This window comes from Bufo gargarizans, chromosome 1, assembly GCF_014858855.1.
Source record: "Bufo gargarizans isolate SCDJY-AF-19 chromosome 1, ASM1485885v1, whole genome shotgun sequence".
Taxonomy (NCBI): Eukaryota; Metazoa; Chordata; class Amphibia; order Anura; family Bufonidae; genus Bufo; species Bufo gargarizans.
Genome location: NC_058080.1, coordinates 382463262 through 382485700, shown reverse-complemented (window position 1 = coordinate 382485700; position 22439 = coordinate 382463262). Strand labels below are relative to the sequence as shown.

General features: G+C 41.3%; 1 protein-coding gene across 1 annotated transcript in view; it reads right to left on the bottom strand.

Moving 5' to 3' along the window:
* CPAMD8 (C3 and PZP like alpha-2-macroglobulin domain containing 8) overlaps positions 1–22439 on the bottom strand; it is a 147080-nt gene that overhangs the window by 45599 nt on the left and 79042 nt on the right. Inside the window, exons 24-36 of the mRNA XM_044270309.1 lie at positions 22096–22394; positions 21227–21452; positions 20143–20319; positions 17066–17147; positions 16826–16982; positions 16378–16452; positions 16031–16196; positions 15846–15932; positions 14844–14980; positions 10832–10987; positions 10627–10689; positions 5521–5732; positions 2848–2935 (exon numbers count right to left, since the gene is read on the bottom strand). Of these exons, the coding sequence (XP_044126244.1) occupies positions 2848–2935; positions 5521–5732; positions 10627–10689; positions 10832–10987; positions 14844–14980; positions 15846–15932; positions 16031–16196; positions 16378–16452; positions 16826–16982; positions 17066–17147; positions 20143–20319; positions 21227–21452; positions 22096–22394 (1925 nt within the window). The remainder of the gene's footprint in view (positions 1–2847; positions 2936–5520; positions 5733–10626; positions 10690–10831; positions 10988–14843; positions 14981–15845; positions 15933–16030; positions 16197–16377; positions 16453–16825; positions 16983–17065; positions 17148–20142; positions 20320–21226; positions 21453–22095; positions 22395–22439) is intronic.

Sequence of the window (22439 nt, the reverse complement as noted above, 5' to 3'; positions counted from 1 at the left end):
CAAAAACACTAGAGGAATAGCTCTTAGTCCTGGGGATAGGTCATCAATATTACTCCACTGCACAACTCCTTTAAAACGTGCACAAAAAAACACTAGAGGAATAGCTCTTAGTCAGGGAAAACATTTGTAGAGTGTTGTACCATATTAGTAATCCACAGTGAAAAGAATTGTAGCTGAATTATACACATTAGAGTATTGATGGCCAAACCCAATCCAGGAGATTGGGTTTGGCCATCATTGATGCCTGGCAGCAGCCGTTTCCTTTTTCCCTATTGAAAATACATACATGCTTAGCTGAACCGAAAGCATATTTTTATGGGGAAGTTGGAAGAGATAGCTGTCGGCCAAACAAGCTTGTTTGACCAACAGTGACTGAAGGCGTATGTGCACATTAACTGAGTAGATTACGGATTAGGTCTCCTAAACTGGCTATATATGTTAGATTTATATCAGCCACTCATGACTATTCCAGCGGGCCCAGTCCATCTAATGTGCATCAGAGCAGAGGTCAGGGGAGATAAGGACAGGGCTGTTGGATTTCAAATTGCAACTTATTTTTTGTTCCTGGGGATATAAGCCACTGCCAGTTGGCAACTTAAGGTGGCCTTGGAAAAAAACTCAAAGTGGCCCCATGTTGCAAGCTGGTCCAAAGTGACATAAGGAAGGGCCAACACAAGTCGTTGGGGCCAGCAAAACCATATTGTGGTACAAAACACCTCCCCAAATAACACAGTGCAGCACAGTATACTGCCCCACCAGAACCAAATACTACAGAGCATCACAAAATACTGCCCCTATAAGCTGTCCCTCTGTAATGGAGCACCAGCTGCCAAGTTCCGCCCTTCTGCTCCAGTTGCATCAAGATGGCAATACAGCTGAATTCAGGAGTCAGAAGGGCACCTGCGGCCAGGCATTAATTATCTCCAGGAGCATCAGGTCATTACTTACCTGGCTGGTGGCCATGAGGAGGGCTCAAACGGCCCACAAGGACGTTTCCATGTAGGGTCTATGGCCAGTACATTCCTTCTTATATAGGCTGTTGTTTATGAAACGTTATCCTCAATTAACCATTTAGTGAACAGACATCCTGGTGCTGCGTTATGTTGATCTATTGTGGTTGTTGTTATTGTTGTTATTATTATTCCAGGGCACCGTACATATGAAAAGGGGTTAGCATAAATAATATAAAACAGAGGGACAGAGGACTCTGCCTGTGAGACCTTACAATCCTCATGGACCTTACAATCTCCATGGGAACAGGGAAGAGGTCAATAGGTAAGGCTGAGTTATTGGAGGCTGTAGGCTTCCTGAAGAGTTGGGTCTCACGTTGCTTTTGAAAGTTTGGATGTTGGGAGTCTGATGTGCTGGGGTTCTGAGTTCCAGAGTATGGGAGGATGCATAGGTGAAATCTTGGAGATGACTGTGAGGAGCAGACAAGAGGAGAGCAAAAAAAGAAGTCTTGGGAGGATGGGAGCTTGCATGTGGGGAGGTAGCAGAGATTAAGTCAGAGATATATAGAGAGGAAAGGTTGTGGAAGCCTATTGTGTCATTGTAAATATTTTTAACTAAATTCACTGAGCAATGGGCAGCCAATAAAGGAATTTGCAGAGGGAAGATGTGGAGGAGAAACAAGGCGAGAGGTGAATCAAGTAAGTATCAGAGTTGAGGATGGACTGGGGCAGTGCAAGAATGTTAGATGGGAGACCACATAGGAGGATGTGGCACTAGTGTAGGCAGGAGATAATGTACTAGAATTTTTGTTGACTCAGAGTTGAGGAAAGAGCAGATAGGAGAAATGGTTTGAGGCAGTAGGAATTGGTAGAGGCTTGGATATAGGGTCTGAAGAACTGGACAGAATCAAAAGATACCCAAAAGATCACATTTTTTACACATTGCATTATTTCTATTAAGATATTGTGCTTTATTGTATACTCTAAACTCAACAATTTGTAGATGACCACTGTGGTCTCACTTTTTTGTCTGAAACAACTGACAGTTAAGAACAATTGATGCCCTTCAGTTGTGTAGCAACCACAAATATATTGCAAAACAAGTTCTGTCATTGTTTAAGAACTTCTACATATAGATTGGTAAATGTAACCTGATGCTACTTGTTATTGGATTAACTAACATTTTATGTTGCGTGTTCTTTAATCCTTAAAGCAATGCTTTCCGAATGCCAGCTTCCTGGGGTTAAACCAAGTAATAATAATTTAAATCCAAATTAAACAAACCATGTTCTCCAAACTGGTCACTTTCAGGAGAATTCCAAGACGACTTGAATCTGACCCAATTAAATCCAGATGTGAAAAAGCCATGCAGACCTTTTGGAAGTTAAAAAACAGCTCCCACCAGTACAGATCACTCACCCTAGTCCTTCAAAAATGCATATGTTACCCAGCAGGGGACTTAGAGCATCTCTGCAAAATGGTCATGTTCCTCTAAAGAACGAGTGCTCTCTCTCTGGACACGACTCTTCAAATACTGTACCTGCATTCGGAAACATTTCTAGCAACTCAGTAGTCTCTTATTCTATATATAATGTTATATAATATGCACTGGATACTGCGGAAAAAATTCTCCAGTCAGCAAGTTGCAGGTAGTAGAACTGACTTAAAAGTCATGCAAAATTATATTAATAAGCAGAGACATTTCTACATGAGTACATGGCTATTTCTTCTACAATCTAGAGATGTAACTGAGGGGGCAGAGTTTCAGGAAGGGTCTAAGTGCCTAAGGTGTTGGATGCCAAAGGTTATTGAGAAACTACTCTGCCATGGCCAGTTTAGATACAAGGCTAAGTTAGGATATTTAATTCTTGAGTGAAATTAAAGCATTTAAAATTACCTGTTCCAAACTCTCAATGTCTGCTCGGAATCCTGAAAGCAAAGATAGTTCCAGAACTGCCATGTTAGAAGCACCAGAATGGAGCCATCTGGATAAAAGAAAACCAAGATCAATTACACCACTAACAAAAGTCACCTACTTCATCATCACCAAGTCCAGGAGTATGGAAAACCACAAAATGCAAGTAGAATCAAGGATGGATACAATTGTAAACCCGTGAGACCAGAAAATCATCATGAACCGTAAAATCTTCATGGGAACAGGCAGGGAGTTAGTAGGTAAGGCTGAGTTATTGGAGGTTGTAGGCTTCCTAAATGGTTGGATTTCAGGTTGCTTTTGAAAGTTTGGATGTTGTGAGTCTGAGGTGCTGGGGTTGTGAGTGAACAGATATCTAATGATTAAAAAGGACCTGTCACCATGGAATGCGGTGGAATCTGTAGGCAGCATGTTATATAGCAGAAGAAGCTGCGCACTTGTCATTTTATACGTTGAAATCTCTGCTCTTTCTGAGGTCAAGATGGTCAATTTGGGTATTATCAGCGAGTAATACATTTTCTGTGTAAGTGCTCATTCACATAACTGTATCCATTTTCACGGATACTGGCCATGTGCGGAACTCATTTTGCAGATCGGAATGCTCTTCTCCATGATAGAAATGCCTATTCTTGTCTGCAAAAACAGAAAAGAAAAGGACATGATCTATCTTTTTTACGGGGCCGTGTGGATGCGGACCACAGGCGGTGTGCTGTCCACATGTTTTGCGGCCCCATTGAAATTAATGGGTCTGTATCTGATCAGCAAAATTTCGGATCAGATGCGGAATGAAAAATACGGATGTGTAAATGGGCCCAAAGTGTGTATACATAGATAGCTATCAGTCACTGATAGTTGTACATGGGGGAGGTGTTATCAGTGATTGATAGTATTCTCTGGGTAAGTGTGTATATACACAGATAGCTATCAGTCACTGATAGTTGTACACAGGGGAGGTGTTAATAGTGATTGATGGTATTCTATGTGTATGTGTGTATATAAAGATAGCTGTCAGTCACTGATTTGTACACAGGGGAGGTGTTATCAGTGATTGATAGCATTCCCTGTGTAGTGTGTATACATAGATAGCTGTCAGTCACTAATAGTTGTACACGGGAAGGGTGTTATCAGTGATTGATAGCATTCTCTGTGTAAGTGTGAATATATATAGCTGTCAGTCACTGATAGTTGTACATGGGGAGGTGTTATCAGTGATGAATAACATTCTCTGTGTAAGTGTGCATATATAGATATCTGTCAGTCACTGATAGATGTACACAGGTAAGGTGTTATCAGTGATTGATGGCATTCTCTGTGTAAGTGTGTATACAGAGATAGCTGTCAGTCACTGGTAGCTGTACATGGGGGAGGTGTTGTCAGTGATTGATAGCATTCTCTGTGTAACTGTGTATACATAGATAGCTGTCAGTCACTAATAGTTGTATATGGGGGAATTATCAGTGATTGATAGCATTCTTTGTGTAAGTGTGTTTACAGATATTGCAGTTAGTCACTGATAGTTGTACACGGGGAGGTGTTATCAGTGATTGATAGCATTCTTTGTGTAAGTACTGTAGGAAGGCGCAAGGGGCCGTCATTGATGGAAGGTATGTGTCACTGAGATTCCTGGCCTCGGTGAGGTAAAAGCCAGTAGTTTTAAGTGTCAGCGGCAGCTAGTGCTGACTGACACTGTTTTGTTGTTAGTATGGCTGTAAAGCCGATCCGGGCCGGCTCTTACTGGGAGTAGCCAAAGTGCTGGGTGGTTGGCTGCACCCCACACTCCAGGCCGGGTCTTTTTTGGCCTATATAAAACTCAGCCAGCAGTCTCAACTGGGTGTGGTTTATCCTCCATCTGACAGAGGAGCTGGGGAGTCTATGTGTTTTGGGACCTGTGAATTTGTGCCGTGCTAAAGGGCTGAGAGCTGCATGCCGGGAAACAGGTCCCTAAAGCCTGCTGAGACTGAGGATGGAAAACTGCTAACCAGGTGAAGATTTTGTTCTATGGACATTGCATGGTGTGAACAAACACCAAGACTGTGAACGGTCATTTTGTTTTCTTTATATGTGAATAAACACCAAACTGTTTAAGTTAAAGACTTTGTGATTCCCTCTATACTGCATCGGCTATCCTGTCTACCAGAGCAAAACCCCACAGTACGTATACATAGATAGCTGTCAGTGACTGATAATTGTACACTGGGGAGGTGTTATCAGTAATTGATAGCATTCTCTGTGTAAGTGTATATACATAGATAGCTGTCAGTCACTGATAATTGTACACTATACACTAGATGTGCTATTAGTGATTAATAGCATTCTCTCTGTGTGTATATATAGATAGCTGTCAGTCACTGATAATTGTACACTATACACTAGATGTGCTATTAGTGATAAATAGCATTCTCTGTGTAAGTGTGTATATATAGATAGCTGTCAGTCACTGATAATTGTACACTATACACTAGATGTGCTATTAGTGATTAATAGCATTCTCTGTGTAAGTGTGTATATATAGATAGCTGTCAGTCACTGATAATTGTACACTATACACTAGATGTGCTATTAGTGATTAATAGCATTCTCTGTGTAAGTGTGTATGCAGAGATAGCTGTCAATTACTGATGAGGTGAGAATTCTAACCTTGCGCAGGCTTCCAATGTTACTTTGTATTCCTGATGGTCCTGGTATGAGCCAGGATCATCATCATTGTAAAGAAGTGCTCGCTCTCGGAGAAGTGTCTCTGGACGCCCAGCTTGTCTCCGATCCCTTCTTGGCTTTGGTTCTTTGAGATGGACTTGAAGCATAAATGCTGGCTTGGTAATAGGGTCAGGAACATTGTAATGAACATCAATCTGTGAGGAACAAATCAAGGATCTACATAATGTAAACTAAATTACAATGCAATTTACACAATACCATAAAATAATGCAAATAACTCTTTATACACATTAGGGCACATTTACACAACAATCTATGGGGCTACTGGGGGGGCATTTTATAAACATGGGGACACTATTGGGGGATTTAATATACAGGGTGGCACTAATGGGGGGATGAGATCACAGATGAGATAAAGGCAGGAATATTCCATACACTAGAAGCCAAACATAAGTGATCCGACATTATCCAAGAAACTTGAATATCAAAGTATACATAATTACAAGTTTCGACAAGAACATTGGAATAAGAACATAATCTTCAACAGTTCGGTTGATTTTATTAGTAATACTGCAGTTGTGGATCGTCATGTGCGCGCCCAGCTCCGGATGCCCTCCTCATCCAAATTTACGGAATACATGAGTAAGATACCCTCTCTCAACACCATCACTTTAATTATTTTGCCCTAAATTCTCTCCAAGGAGCCCACAACTTGAAAAATCTACTATGTGTCCTGTTAGCCCAACTTGCCAGCTCCTCCATCAAGAATAGGTCTATTTTTGTGTACCAATCCTCCAAAGAGGGAGGAGTAGGCCAGAGCCAACTCAGCGGGACTAGTAGTCTAGCTGCCTGTACTAGTATGGTTGGTAGGTCCGACAAAGCTGGTCGCCAGGTGTCGGAAGGCAGCCATAATAACACTGATGCAGGGGATACATTTACTTGGCGTTCTACCAACTCCCAAAATGGACGGATATTCGGGCAGAACCAGAGAATATGACCCAAGGTGCCCCTCATCCCACCACAGCGCCAACACAGATCATTCATAGAGAGTCCCATTCTGAAAAGCTTAAACGGGTCATTATACCAGCGAGTCATTTTAAATGAATGCGAGTTTTCAATGAATGTTCCTGTATTTTGATGCATTTGAAAAACCCATGGGATCTCTGGTATATCTGAGTCAGTTCATAGGGGGAGAAAGAACAATCTAAGTCAGACTCCCAAGCCCTAATAAAAGCTGGGGTACCACAGGGCCTTTTAGTCAATAACCATTTATACAGTAACAAGATTGTACGTCTAGGTAGCTTATCATGGGACGTGAGTTGTTCAAACCAAGTAGGGACAGGGGATCTGTCATATCTGGCTATTAAGTCTCGGCAAGCATTCTTAAGCACATTATGTGGCAAGAAATGTTTTACTCCCACTAAGTCGGAGCAGAACGAGGTTATGTCTCCCTCTGTCTTTAATCTGGCAAGGAGGGATGCCAATGAAGTGTTCTTGAGTAGTCCCCAGAATTGTGGAATGGATGGCGTATCAGCTTTTAACAAGAAGGGGATAGCCATAGCTGGTAAATTGTAGGGTGGAGTCGAAAAAGGTTCCATATGGCCCTTGAGGTTTTTAACTGTCATGAAAAGGCTCGTGGTTAACCCCATTGGTTTAGCATCAGGTAGATCAAGTTCCCATAGGCCCGCTGACTGCTTTTCTGTCAACATCGTAAGCTCAATATCTGCTCCCAGGGGTCTGTAGGCTGGTACACAAAGAAGTAGCCATCTCTTTAGTTGTATGGCTTTATGGTAAAAAGCTAAATCTGGGAGGCCGAACCCTCCCTGTGAACGGGGACTAATTAATCTATCATAAGCCACTCTGGGTTTCTTACTCCTCCAGAGGAGTAACGTAAACATTTGACGGACTCGTCAGAAGAATGAGTGCGGAACACTAATCGGCACCATTTGTAACCAATAAAGCAACTTTGGAACTATATACGTTTGCAGGACATTCTTGCGGCCTATCCACGAGCCCCACGGGAGCGATAACGAGTGATTTGGGTTTGTATTTTCCTTAAGAGGGATAAATAATTGATGTTATACAATTTTGAGGGGTCGCTTGTGAGTTCCACACCCAAGTATGTAAGGGAAACGTCATTCCATTTAAATATTCCCATCGCCACCGATTTAGAGTAATTTATTTAGAAGTTAGATAGTTCTCCAAAGGTGGAGAAAAGATCAAAGAAATCTAAGGAAAGGCTTGTCTAGGGTTTGTGATTAGAAGCATTAAGTCATCAGCAAATGCTGCACATTTATGTTCAGCAAGCCCAACCTGCAGACCTCTAATCAATGAGTTATCGCGGAACGCTTGTAGTAGCGTTTCCATAACCATTATAAACAGGGACAGGAATAATGGACACCCCTGTCGGGTGCCGTTGGTGATAGGGAACGGGTTTGACAGTGTGCCATTAACTCGTACTCTAGCGCTGGGGGTGCTATAAAGAGACATTATCGCTTGTATGAACTCAGAGGGAACTCCAAACCTGTGTAGAGTATGCTGCATGTACAACCAGTCTACCCGATCAAAAACCTTCTCGGGGTCAGTACTCAACATCACGAGAGGCTGTGATTTAATGTTTTGACCACAGGATGGCGTTAATGAGACGACAGGATTGGAAGTGTCCCTCTCTGCCCATCACAAAGCCAGCCTGTTCCCTATTAATGATCTTGGGTATTAAAGAGGTCAGCCTGGAGGCTAAAAGTTTGGCCCAAATCTTTATATCCAAATTTAACAACAAGATCGGCCTATAATTACCACACTCTTTCGCGTCTTTACCCTCTTTATGAATGATTGTGATCATGGCCTCTAGAGCCTGGCTAGGGAGAGATATACCCCTCGCCAACGCTTGACACCACTAGGGCAATAGGGATGGGAGAAACTTCTTATAGTTTCCTATCGGTAGACCATCAGGGCCTGGCGCCTTACCCAAAGGCATTCCCATGCAGTGAGTCTGTTTTTTATGGCCTTTTTTCACGTGAATGTAGCCTTTTTATTGAAAAATTTCAAGGCCTCTTATTATTATACAATACAGCCAATTGTGCTATTACTGCCTAGAAAATCAAACTATTTATATCCATGTGACAGTTGGTTTAGTTCCACACCAGTTCACGGACTATTGCTAATATCACTAAAGCATTTTGCTGCTTTCAGCTTTGCAAATTATTATGACAATGATCCTATACGTTAGTCCTCACTGCTGCATAGCTGTACCAGTCAAGGTCAAACATGACCATATCATTGTTTGGAGCTCCCACACCAACTTGCTTATGTGCCGGAATTAGGATTTCCCATAGCTTACCTTTCAGCACACTGGTTACTTGATGTATAACTGAATGCAGACAAAAAAAAAGGAGTTGCCTACAGCAGGAGATCAGACTTTGCTGTCTGCATTATTTGGGGAAAATACTCTAAGTATTTGATACACAGGCAATTTTGCAAGTTTTTCCTCCTACAAAGAATGGAGAGGTCTGTAATTTTTATTACAGGTACACTTCAACTGTGAGAGACAGAATCTAAAAAACATCCAGAAAACCACATTATATGATTTTTTAATGATTCATTTGCATTTTATTGCAAGAAATAAATATTTGATCACCTACCAACCAGCAAGAATTCTGTCTCTCACAGACATGTTAGTTTTTCTTGAAGAATTCCTCTTACTGTGCACTCATTACCTGTATTAAGTGCACCTGTTTGAACTCGTTGCCTGTATAAAAGACACCTGTCCACACACTGAATCAATCACACTCCAACCTGTCCACCATGACCAAGACTAAAGAGCTGTCTAAGGACACCAGGAACAAAATTGTAGACCTGCACAATACCGGGATTGGCTACAGGACAATAGGCAAGAAGCTTGGAGAGAAGGCTGTTGGCGCATTTTTTAGAAAATGGAAGAAACACAAGATGACTGTCAATCTTCCTCGGTCTGGGGCTCCATGCCAGATCTAGCCTCGTGGGTTAAGGATGATTCTGAGAAAAGTCAGGAATCAGCCCAGATCTACACAGGAGGATCTGGTCAATGACCTGAAGAGAGCTGGGAGCACAGTCTCAAAGATTACCATTAGTAACACACTACGCTGTTATGGATTAAAATCCTGCAGGGCACACAAAGTCCCCCTGCTCACGCCAGCACATGTCCAGACCTGTTTGAAGTTCACCAATGACCATCTGGATGATTCAGAGGAGGCATGGGAGAAGGTCATGTGGTCAGATGAGACCAAAATATAACTTTTGGTATCAACTCCACTCACTGTGTTTGGAGGAAGAAGGATGAGTACATCCCCAAGAACACTGTCCCAACCGTAAAACATGGGGTGGTAACATCATACTTTGGCAGTGCTTTTCTGCAAGGGGACAGGATGACTGCACCGTATTGAACGGAGGATGGATGGGGCCATGTATCGCAAGATTTTGACCAACAACCTCTTTCCCTCAGTAAGAGCATTAAAGATGGGTTGTGGCTGGGTCTTCCAGCATGACAATGACCAAAAACACAGAGCAAGGGCAACTAAAGATTTTAAGATCCTGGAGTGGCCTAGCCAGTCTCCAGACCTGAACCCAATCGAAAATCTTTGAAGGAAGCTGAAACTCAATGTAGCCCAGCAACAGCCCCGAAACCGGAAAGATCTGGAAAAGATCTGTATGGAGCAGTGGGCCAAAATCCCTGCTGCAGTGTGTGCAAACTTGATAAAGAACTAAAGGAAACATCTGACCTCTGTAATTGCAGGTTTCTGTACCAAATCTGTTTTACTATTGTATCAAATACTTATTTCGTGCAATAAAACGCTAATTAATTAATTTAAAAATAATACAATGTGACCTGGAATTTTTTTTTTTTTTTTAGATTGTGTCTAATTTGAAGTGTACCTACAATAAAAATTAAAGACCTCTCCATTCTTTGTAGGTGGAAAAACTTCAAAAATCTCCAGTGTATCAAATACTTATTTTCCCCACTGTATATGTGATACACAGCATTATATTATAAGTTGCATTTTCTGCTCCATAGGCAATAAACGCTACAAGATGAATTCAATATGATTTTACCTGCATTAAACAACAGCCTTCTCCTTTTGCACTGACAAACAAACCAGTTGGGATTGTCGGGATCTGAAATGAGAAGGGAAAATAATGCATTGGTAAAGTTAGATGAAATAAAACGTATGCAGTCCATGGCACTTAGAATACTGGTAAAAAAAAAAAAAAAAAAAAGCCTAGCTTTATTCTAGACCCATTTATATTCGCTGCTCACCACAGCTTTCTGCAGGATCTTTTTGTTCATTCTATGAAGCTCAAAGGTCTCTTGATAGTCCAAGTTGGTTGAGGCCAAAGATACTGTGAGATTAACACCACCGATATAGGAAAGGATTGCATATTCAGCCAGAGCTTGCAGTGCCACACATGTGTCCTATGAAAAATGACAAATTTACTTGAATATTGTACACAGACAAACATATAGTAAATTAGGTAAATAATCTAAATTGTGGCCTCTAGTGAATTCCTAAACATTATTTTAGATTCATGTTATCCCTGTCACTTCTGGTTACAGTGTTCCTTTATAAAATGCCATTTACATGAAAAGATCTAGAGAACAGAACAGTACTTTTGTAACTAAGAGGTGTCTGTACATCGTAAATGATAATGGGTTGGTGGGTTGATGTGCTCTGTTTTTCTTCTTTAGCCCCTTCCCTTATATTATATTTCCTCTTGTTTAGGCTTTAGCTTAACTATGTCTTTATGTATTTTGCATCTGTATCACATTTTTATGTATGTAATTTGCATCCACGCTTAAACAACATTTTTTGTGGATCACTAGTGAACCCATTTATTTCTATGGGTCCACAAAAAAAAAAATACTGACAGCAAACGGATGTGATCGCTGTGCTGTCTGCATCTGTATTTCAGCTCCACAAATTCCAGAACATGTTCTATTCTTGTCCATACTGATGGGAGTGAGAAAAATGTGAAGTGCACACGGAAGGTGTCTGTATTTTGCAGATTCATGGTTTGTGGACCACAATATGAACACGGTCGTGTGCATGAAGCATATACAGTGGAGGAAATAATTATTTGACCCCTCACTGATTTTGTAAGTTTGTCCAATGACAAAGAAATGAAAAGTCTCAGAACAGTATCATTTCAATGGTAGGTTTATTGTAACAGTGGCAGATAGCACATCAAAAGGAAAATCGAATAAATAACTTTAAATAAAAGATAGCAACTGATTTGCATTTCATTGAGTGAAATAAGTATTTGAACCCTCTAACAAAAAAAGACTTAATACTTGGTGGAAAAACCCTTGTTTGCAAGCACAGAGGTCAAACGTTTCTTGTAATTGATGACCAAGTTTGCGCACATTTTAGGAGGAATGTTGGTCCACTCCTCTTTGCAGATCATCTCTAAATCCCTAAGGTTTCGAGGCTGTCTCTGTGCAACTCTGAGCTTGAGCTCCCTCCATAGGTTTTCGATTGGATTAAGGTCCGGAGACTGACTAGGCCACTCCATGACCTTAATGTGCTTCTTCTTGAGCCACTCCTTTGTTGCCTTTGCTGTATGTTTTGGGTCATTGTCGTGCTGGAACACCCATCCACGACCCATTTTCAGTTTCCTGGCAGAGGGAAGGAGGTTGTCGCTCAGGATTTCACGATACATGGCTCCGTCCATTTTCCCGTTTATGCGAATAAGTTGTCCTGTGCCCTTAGCAGAAAAACACCCCCAAAGCAAAATGTTTCCACCCCCATGCTTGACGGTGGGGACGGTGTTTTGGGGGGTCATAGGCAGCATTTTTCTTCCTCCAAACACAGCGAGTTGAGTTAATGCCAAAGAGCTCTATTTTGGTCTCATCAGACCACAGCACCTTCTCCCAGTCACTCTCTGAATCATTCAGGTGTTCATTGGCAAACTTCAGACGGGCCTGCACATGTGCCTTCCTGAGCAGGGGGACCTTGCGAGCCCTGCAGGATTTTAATCCATTGCGGTGTAATGTGTTTCCAATGGTTTTCTTGGTGACTGTGGTCCCTGCTAATTTGAGGTCATTAACTAACTCCTCCCGTGTAGTTCTAGGATGCTTTTTCACCTTTCTCAGAACCATTGACACCCCACGAGGTGAGATCTTGCGTGGAGCCCCAGAGCGAGGTCGATTGATGGTCATTTTGTGCTCCTTCCATTTTCGAACAATCGCACCAACAGTTGTCACCTTCTCTCCCAGCTTCTTGCTAATGGTTTTGTAGCCCATTCCAGCCTTGTGCAGGTCTACAATTTTGTCTCTGACATCCTTGGACAGCTCTTTGGTCTTTCCCATGTTGGAGAGTTTGGAGTCTGCTTGATTGATTGATTCTGTGGACAGGTGTCTTTTATACAGGTGACTAGTTAAGACAGGTGTCCTTAATGAGGGTGACTAATTGAGTAGAAGTGTCTAACCACTCTGTGGGAGCCAGAACTCTTAATGGTTGGTAGGGGTTCAAATACTTATTTCACTCAATGAAATGCAAATCAGTTGCTATCTTTTATTTAAAGTTATTTATTCGATTTTCCTTTTGATGTGCTATCTGCCACTGTTACAATAAACCTACCATTGAAATGATACTGTTCTGAGACTTTTCATTTCTTTGTCATTGGACAAACTTACAAAATCAGTGAGGGGTCAAATAATTATTTCCGCCACTGTAATTATTTGTCTGGTTATGGCAGCCTAAACTTCCAAATTTAATTTAGTTTTTTATTTTTCTTCTAAAAACAGGAACTATTGAAGTGGTTAGTAGACGTAAAATATTGAAGAATATATTTATGTTGCACTGAATCTAAAAGTTTCAATAGTTACCTTTTTTATGGATGCAAAAAACAAATAAAAGACACAAATAAATAAACAAATAAACTGGTAAGAAAACACTGACACCTCCAGAACTTGGACCTTTTTGGTTGCAAAACTCAGATTAAAAACAATCCACAAAACTGACACAGACATATGAGGCGGAGTTCACATCTGCAAGTGAAACTCCATTAGGGGCTTCCAACGCAGATTCTGTCAAAAATACGGGACAAAATAGCACAAAATGTTCCACTATTTTGTCCTGCAAAATGATAGACTTGTATAGTCAATTGAGTCCTACCAGCTCTGCTTCTCCCAGTTATGTGCCAGATCTGGCACTTCTATCACTAACGCTGATGTGAACATGCTTCGGTTTCAGTCTAGTAGTGGGTTGCTTTTCAGAAAGTAGGTGGAATTGATCAAGGTAAAAACAAGAAATTGCATATCATCCTGTAACTGTTAAATGGGTATTCCAGTTGTGTGAAGTTATCCCCTATCCACAGAATAGACAATAATTATTAGATTGGTGGGGGTCCTACAGCTGGGACCCCCACCGATCACGAGAACCCTGTACCTGAAATGAATGGAACGACCAGTTGAGCACACACGCAGCCACTTCATTCATTTCTATGGGGGTTCCAGATAGAGGTGCTACTTGTCAAGGAACATAAAAAAGATGGGATGCAGACTTTTCCATAGTGTGTGGATGAGTTTAAAAAAATTGTATCTACTTTGCTGTTACTGTAAAATGGTGCAGATTTTCCACATGAAAATCAGTTGAGGAGAATCCACTGTGCAGTATTTCCACCTCATATGGATGTAACATAAAAATGACTACTTTTACTACAAAGATTTAAAGGTTTTTTTCTGAGATTTTAATACTGATGACCGAACCTCAGGATAGGCGAGTCCGACACCCTGGACCCCTGCCTATCAGCTGTTTGAGAAGGCACCGGAGCTCCTGTGAGCTTTTTCTAGGCCAGTGATGTCACGTCACGTTCATTGTTTATGTGGCCATTCAAGTAAATGCGGTTGAGCTGCGATACCAAGCACAGCCACTTTACTATGTACGGTGCTGTGCTTGGTGAGCTGTGAGAAGACTAACACTTACAGGAGCGCCACTCCCTTCTCAAGACAGCTGATCGCTGGGGGTCCCAGGTGTCGGACCATCACTGATCAGATACTGATGACCTATCGTGAGAATAGGTCATCAGTATTAACATCTCAGAAAACCCTTTTAAGGACAAATGCTTTACAGAATCTTTTCTATGAAAGGCCAAAGAGCGTCTTCCTTATACCCAGGTTGACAAGGAAGGTTTGTTGGTAGGTTCAGAATATAGCATAAATCACTGAATTTCATTCTATTAGTGCTTATGTTCCAGTGGGCATAAATATATATTATAATGTTATCTTCAAAATAATGCATTGAAGCACACACTGAAATTTAATTTCTAACCTGTGTTGATGAAAAGCCCCCCAGGGCATTTCGTTGCTGGGAAAGCCATTTCACTACTGGAAGAGCAGATGCAACGTCTCCAAGAAGGGTATAGGTGAGCAAAGCATAAGCTGTCATTTCTACTTCTGCAGAGATCACTGAATGAGTGAAAAAGAGAAAAGGACCATCAGGTGACTGGGATTTGGAGGCTGGACTCACATCTGTATTTTTTTAAACATCATGCAGTGTATTTGCTAGAAAGGTCTGATGCATACACTGGATGTATCCATTGGCTGCCGTTTGACTGAGAATCCCAATAGAGTATCCTTTATAGCCTCCATTGGTCAGGTATGCTTTAACGTAACTATTGTTGAACTGTATATTGTAGACTGGTCTTTCCTATACAGTGGGTCAACACAAAAAATGTCTGCCGCGCAGTTCTTTTTTATTGTATTTTAACATTGGGGCAACATATGACATTGTATGACTATACGATGGCTGATGTTGAAGCCTTCTATCGGAGGTACACAATATATATCAGTATGCCTAGCTGAAGGCTCAGAAGAGACTTGAACAGCCTAACTGTTAATTTTTATAAAAAATAACTAGCTGATAAAAAAGATTCAACTACTGTACATAAAAAAATTCTAAATGTATGACAGTCATAGAGCTGACATGCTAGATATAATTGTTTAGGCATCAGTTCAAACCTACTTTTAGCTTGAGGAATGCTGCCATTGATCAATTAGCGCTTTGGTTACTTACTGTGCACAGTGACAGATATAAAGGTAGATTAGAGTAGATTTTACTATATTAATAAAGAGGGTAAAGAAGAGGACACAATTAAACGTGGTGCTTTGTAGTGCCAGCAAACACACAAGTACAAGTTAAAGAGGAGATGATCAAATGAATTTCAAATGGTAACACCTTTGTATCTATCAATTCATCAAGAAAATAGGAAGATGTGTGATTTTTGTTGTTTCAATGCTGCAAGTTTCCAAATTTGACATATGTATGTGTTACCTGACTGTGACAGCCCATCGCTAAAACCCATGAAGGTGTCCTCTTCTGTTGCCGATGAGCCAGTCAAACTCCAATGAGTGAAACCATCTTAAATGGAGAGAGACAGAATGATTAACTGTATTACATACTAAATAATAACTGTTAAAAGATGTCAAGTGTTTTCCAGGCAAGTGAGGAGCAGATACCTTTTGTTATAGCCATGCTGTTGAGTCTCCGAAGAGCTGCAGGAGCGTAAGCGCTACGCAGCAGTGTCAAGGCATACGTAGTCAAGGCTGTGGTATAAGGGTCATTTGCTGCATACAAGTGGGTTTCCAAATATATTTTGGCTTTTGAAACAGAAACTCTTTCTTCCTGAGAAACCAAGTAAAAAGACTATTTGGCGTTGAATAAAAAAAATGAAATGACTATGATTCTGTAATGTGACAGAATATTATTGAAATTTTGGTTTATGTCCATTTTCCTCTATTCTTCACATACTTGGAAGGAATTTGTATATTTTTTGCCCTTTCAAAATATCTGCTTTGGCCCTTACCTCAGATATGACGCCAGTTTCCAGTAGAGCGGCTGCAACATATGCCGTTAGAGCAATCCTCCCATGATTCCCACCCTGTGCAAAAAAAGAGAAGTAATAGTTGATACCTACACTGGATTGGACCTTTAAACTATCCATGGATATTTATAATATACTGGTTTATACTGAAAAGAGCTTAATTAGCTTTCAGGAAAGATTAAGGAGAACATAGTCTATGCGCCAGAAACCACTGGAAAGGGTACAATAGAAGACATTAGTTTTCAATAAACTGAAATAACACACTTAACGGAACCTCTAATTCAGGCTTTTCCCATGAAACCTAATTATTTTATCAATCATTTTGTTCAGACAGAACAGGACAGTTGGTTTCTTTGTCCTATAAAAATGATTTTATTTTGCTTTTTCTACTCGTAATTACGCAAACTGTTTTCCTACAATATCTTCTTACCTGAATATCCTTGTTTAGAATTCGCCCCATGGCTGGAAAAGAGCCATCTTTCTTTTGGTGCTGGATAATCCAATCTTTTGCTGCTGAAAGCTCTAATGGATCAATAAAGATGAAGCCACGGGATTGTGCAAATGATTTTAACACAAAAGCTGTGAGCCTGGAAAAAAAGTCAGTATAATGAACATGCAAACCAAGTGGTTGTGAGTGGAGATTGACTCTGCTGACTTCTTTCTTTCTTACCACATGCTTCCAGAAGAGTCTCGCTCTCCAAATGCGCTGTATGAGCCATCTTGTCTCTTGTAAGTTAGCTGGCGTTGATAACCTGTGAAAAGACGAGAAGTACATATTTTTACAATGTTCTACAAATTAAATAAATTATATAAAGGGGTTTCATAACAAGGGCTGTGTAAATTGAGTTCTGCCATGATTTTGTATAAATCGGTGCAAAACACAACAAAAATGATTGCAAGTCCTATGGTAGCATTATAGTCACATGGCAGGTGTCTTGTAGCAGCACCACAGAGGAGGAAGACACATACCAGATTAAGACCAGAGAGAGGCAGCCACAGACTTCTGAAGGAGGTCACCAGAATTAGAGGAAACATCCAGTGCAAGAGAGGCGGGTCACCATAGGGAGAAGTGTGGGAAAAAAAAGGGGAAGCAGTATGTGAGAAAGGGACAGGGGGAACCATCAGGAGCAGTATGTGAGGCAGGAGGTAAATGGAAAGCAGTCTGTAGGAGAGGTGCAAGGGGAGCATAGAGAGCAATACCTGTAAGAGAGGGGCATGGAGAAAAGTTTGTTTGAGAGGGGGCATGGTAAGAAGTATGTGAAAAGGTAGGACATTTGGAGCAATTTATCGGAGGGACATGTGAAAAATCCTGTGAAGGCGATGTATGGAGAATAGTCTATGTGAAAAGGAAGGCCATAGGGAGCAGTTCATTTGAGATGGATTGTAATGGAGAGCTGCCTGTGTGAGGGAAAAAAAGGAAGCTTGGGAAGCAGACTGTATGAGAGAGTAAGGCACAGGGGAGAAGTCTGTGTGAGAAAAAGAAGGGCACGGGGAGCAGTCTGGGTGAGAAAAAGAAGGGCACGGGGAGCAGTCTGGGTGAGAAAAAGAAGGGCACGAGGAGCAGTCTGGGTGAGAAAAAGAAGGGCACGAGGAGAAGTCTGGGTGACAAAAAGAAGGGCACGGGGAGCAGTCTGGGTGAGAAAAAGAAGGGCACGGGGAGCAGTCTGGGTGAGAAAAAGAAGGGCACGAGGAGCAGTCTGGGTGAGAAAAAGAAGGGCACGGGGAGCAGTCTGGGTGAGAAAAAGAAGGGCACGAGGAGCAGTCTGGGTGAGAAAAAGAAGGGCACGAGGAGCAGTCTCGGTGAGAAAAAGAAGGGCACGAGGAGCAGTCTGGGTGAGAAAAAGAAGGGCACGAGGAGCAGTCTGTGTGAGAAAAAGAAGGGCACAAGGAGCAGTCTGTGTGAGAAAAAGAAGGGCACAAGGAGCAGTCTGTGTGAGAAAAATAAGGGCATGAGGAGCAGTCTGTGTGAGAAAAAGAAGGGAATGAGGAGAAAAAGAAGGTATTATAAGTAGTCTGTATTAGAAAGAGGAGGCATAAGTTGCAGTCTGTGTGAGAAAAAGGGTTCTTTGGGGGGGGAGCAGTCAGTGTGAAAAAGAGGCGGCATGAGGAGCAGTCTGTGTGAGAAAGAGGCGGCATGAGGAGCAGTCTGTGTGAGAAAGAGGCGGCATGAGGAACAGTCTGTATGAGAAAGAGGCGGCATGGGGAGCAGTCTGTACGAGAAAGAGGTGGCATGGGGAGCAGTCTGTACGAGAAAGAGGTGGCATGGGGAGCAGTCTGTATGAGAAAGAGGCGGCATGGGGAGCAGTCTGTATGAGAAATAGGTGATCAAAAGGAAGCAGTCTGTAGGAGAAAGAGGGGGTATGGGGAACAGTCTTTATTGTTAGTGATGTGGTGGTTCATTGGAGGCACATAACACATGGTGGGGTGCTTGTTTAATGGTGTGCTGTAAGTAGTGTGTATCTAGTGTTTATGTAGTGTAATGGTGTGTGAATGTGTACTATAGCCTACAGTCTCTACACAGTCTGTAGTGTAGTGTAATAGAGGCGTCCATTTTTTTTATTTGGTCTGATCTGGGTCTCAAATTTTATTATATGATCCGATCTGAGCAGTGAGAGACATGAGCAAGTAAATAAAATTTCCGGCCTATGTGTTACGTGCCGCTAATTTTTACTGATATGAGCAGGAAAGGTGGAGGTGAGGTTAGGTTGATATTGCATATGCACTGGTGGGGTTTGTGTGCCAGGGCTGCTTTTTCATCCCAGTGCAGCCCTGCTAGTAATCATAAGTATAAACTGGTTTCAGGTGTACTAGCAATACGGTTGTACAGTGAGCCAGCTTCCGGGGTTCATCAACAATAAATAAAATGGCTATTATTGATTACTTTGTGTATTTAGAATTTAAATGTGATAATTGCTCACATAACTGGCCTGTGGCAAGCTCCAGAAGTGAGGCTGATTGAGTTATTGGTGATGCCACCAATTGCTTGAAAAGACCAACACTACAATCCAAAGCACCTTTCTTCTGGAGCTTGCCACAGGCCGGCGCAGCTCTGTGATCATGATCTAAGTGTCTTCTGAGGACTGTGGCCCCAAGCCTGCCTGGACTTCAAGATACCATAACCCACACAGAGACCATTGAGCATTGCCACCCCCTGGGCTAGAACTCTCAGCCAGGTAGGCAGGCACATTGATGAATGCTGCAGCTCAGGTGTATGTGAGCAGGGCATTAGGAGGACAATTAATTAATACATGTAGCACAGTAGTCTATTCATCTACAGAGGGAGCGCAAGCCATTAAGGAAGCAGTCAGGCAGATCTGGCACTGCTGGATGACCCTGACTGTGAAATATAGGATTCTTTCTTGCTAAAAAAAAAGTCTGGAAAATATGGGTAAATGCTAGTCTTAATCTATCTCCCGCTGGCATCAGATGCATCACAATTATTAAGGGGTGCAACTCGCTCGATAATTTTTGCGCATCTGTGCAGATCCAAGAGGGTTGGTATAGATTTCACATATAATCTATACCTGTTTCCTGGCATAGATCATCATGAATGTGTTGGTTTTCCTATGCTGACTAGGCACTGTCCACCCTGCTCACCTTTTAGAAAAGTTGCATGTAGGGCTCTAAACACTCAAAAAGTCACACAATTTAGCGCAAGCAGGTCATGCTCCAAATTTTATGAGTTTTTGATGCCAGTTTTCTGGTGCACAGGGGTTGATAAATGTCCCCCAAAGTTCATAAGATTACCTTGCAAAAGGTAGTCCATAGCTTCATTCTCCACTTCGGGACACAATTGCTTGGTTTTCTGAAGATATTTTAGAACAAATACATTCGGGGCAAAGTGTATCATATTTTGTTCCCCGCATCCAAATGGAAGTCGAAGGAGGTTATCCAAGTTACTTACGGTGGGACCCATTACATCTCCTAGGGTTAAATTCAGGCATAATTAAGAACCAAAAAAAATTGATTTTCAGACCTTTAGAATTATAAATAACAATATAAGATTGTCTCTATTAGCCCTGAGCTGTTAAGATCTGTACAGGAAAATCAATGTCAAGAACATGTCTAAATGTGTGAAAACACTCAATGTCTTCCTCACTAAACACCATGTCACAACATCAATGTCTCAATGGTGCACAGCCATGAGGCTGGATGAGGACTTCACTTCAGGAAGCGCATATCAGTAATGGCATATAACGGCAAAGGGGCAACATTATTCCATATATACAGTCTATTGGCAGAAATTTCCTAATTTCAATTTTCACTTTAGGCACAATATAGGCTATAAATATCCCTGCTTTGCTGTACAAAACTCCACTGTATGTTCCATGTCAGTACAATTTTTGGATGTTGTGCTGGTTGACCAAGATAGATAAATTGTACCAAGTACATAACTGTACATAGGCTTAGAAAGTCCGACAACCTTAAAAATAATTTTCTACTTATCAGCACCCCCCTATAATTTTAGGCTTACTTCTCTGGAAACAGAAGTTGCTCTAAAGAAAAACCATAGTTCAACCACAATGATTTTATGTATCTGCCTAAGTACTGATTAACAAAAATATCCATAGCTTACAATGAATGTAAGACTGGTATTTCCTTGACTTAATTACTTGCACTTTTTCCCCAAAACATTTAGGATGAACCATATTTTCTAAACATGTAGTTAACTAGATTTGAAAAAAACTATTACATATAGTATGTATAATTTAGTATGTGAAGTAACAATCATAAATGGTACACTACAATTTTCCAACCCATCTAATAATATACCATGCAAAGGTAATTGATGTTTGGTTCAAACACAATCAATTAAAATAATTATATTGACCTATGATAGAAGCTGTGGCTCTCTCGGACCCTGGAATGACATTGTGTGGGATGCCCAGTGTAAAGGCCTCATTGTGGTTCTCGTCTGTCTCTTCCTTCCTCCAGATTTTAAATTCCCCCATGGAACCCCAGCCAGTTGAAAAGCCGATGAACTTCACGTCCGGCTGCTTGCCAGCTTCCCACTCCACGATAGCAGAGTCATTGGAGCCTTTTGTGCCGTGTCCTACCTGAGGAAGGTGGAGACAGAGAAGAAAGGGAGGTGGGTGGTCTTCACCCAGAAAACTTGTCTACTATTTTAACATGTATTTAAATTAGGTCAATGAAATAAACATAGTAATTACAATTGTTGAAGACAGCCAAGTAGAGAAACAGATCAATAATGATGATGCCACAATACAAACACATTTGTTAAAAGATACCTTTTCAATTTCTGAGCACATAATCATACACTAAAGGAGGGGGATTACATGAAGTCAGTTTTGTTTGAGTTTTGTTTGGAGTACTTTCAGCAAATTTATCAAACACCGCGTGGTGTTTAACAAATTTAATGCGTCATTAAACTTAACACTCTTGTCTAGAAATACTATGACAGTTTTTCTCACCCCCACCCCACTCTCACTGTACAACTTTTTGGGGGACTTTTTCAAAAGTCACAAATCAGAAATCTGCCTTAAAAGTGTTGTAAGCAGAAAACACAACTCCTTTTGTACTCCAAAACCGAAAGTGGTCCCACAAGGTGCTGAGGTCAAAATGTTGCAAAATTTTGTGCAAGTTACCGCATGCAACATTACTTTTAAAATTTAGATAGAAAAATACTGGCACACCAGGTTTCATAAATGTCCCCCCCTAAATATATATAAAATTGTTTACCTGGATTACACCATTTTTCCAGCTAATCCAGAATGCTCGAAACTCATCCCAAGATATGATCGCAGGAGTGTTTGCGCTGGATACAGGTTCTCCCATCTTGCTGGTTGTTATCCAGGTTCTAGAGTTCTGTTGACCACCAATAACAATCTCTATCATTTCAGCCATGTCATGGGGTCCTGATGAGAGCGCCACATGGGCATTATTGTGGGCTTTCACAGTCAATTCAAAGTGGGTCATTCGCTGTGGCTTCTGTACATATTGATATTCAAACTTGTTGGGAGTAGAAATCTGAATTTTCTCTAGGCCAGAAAAGACACTGCATAAATTCACAAAGTATATAAAAG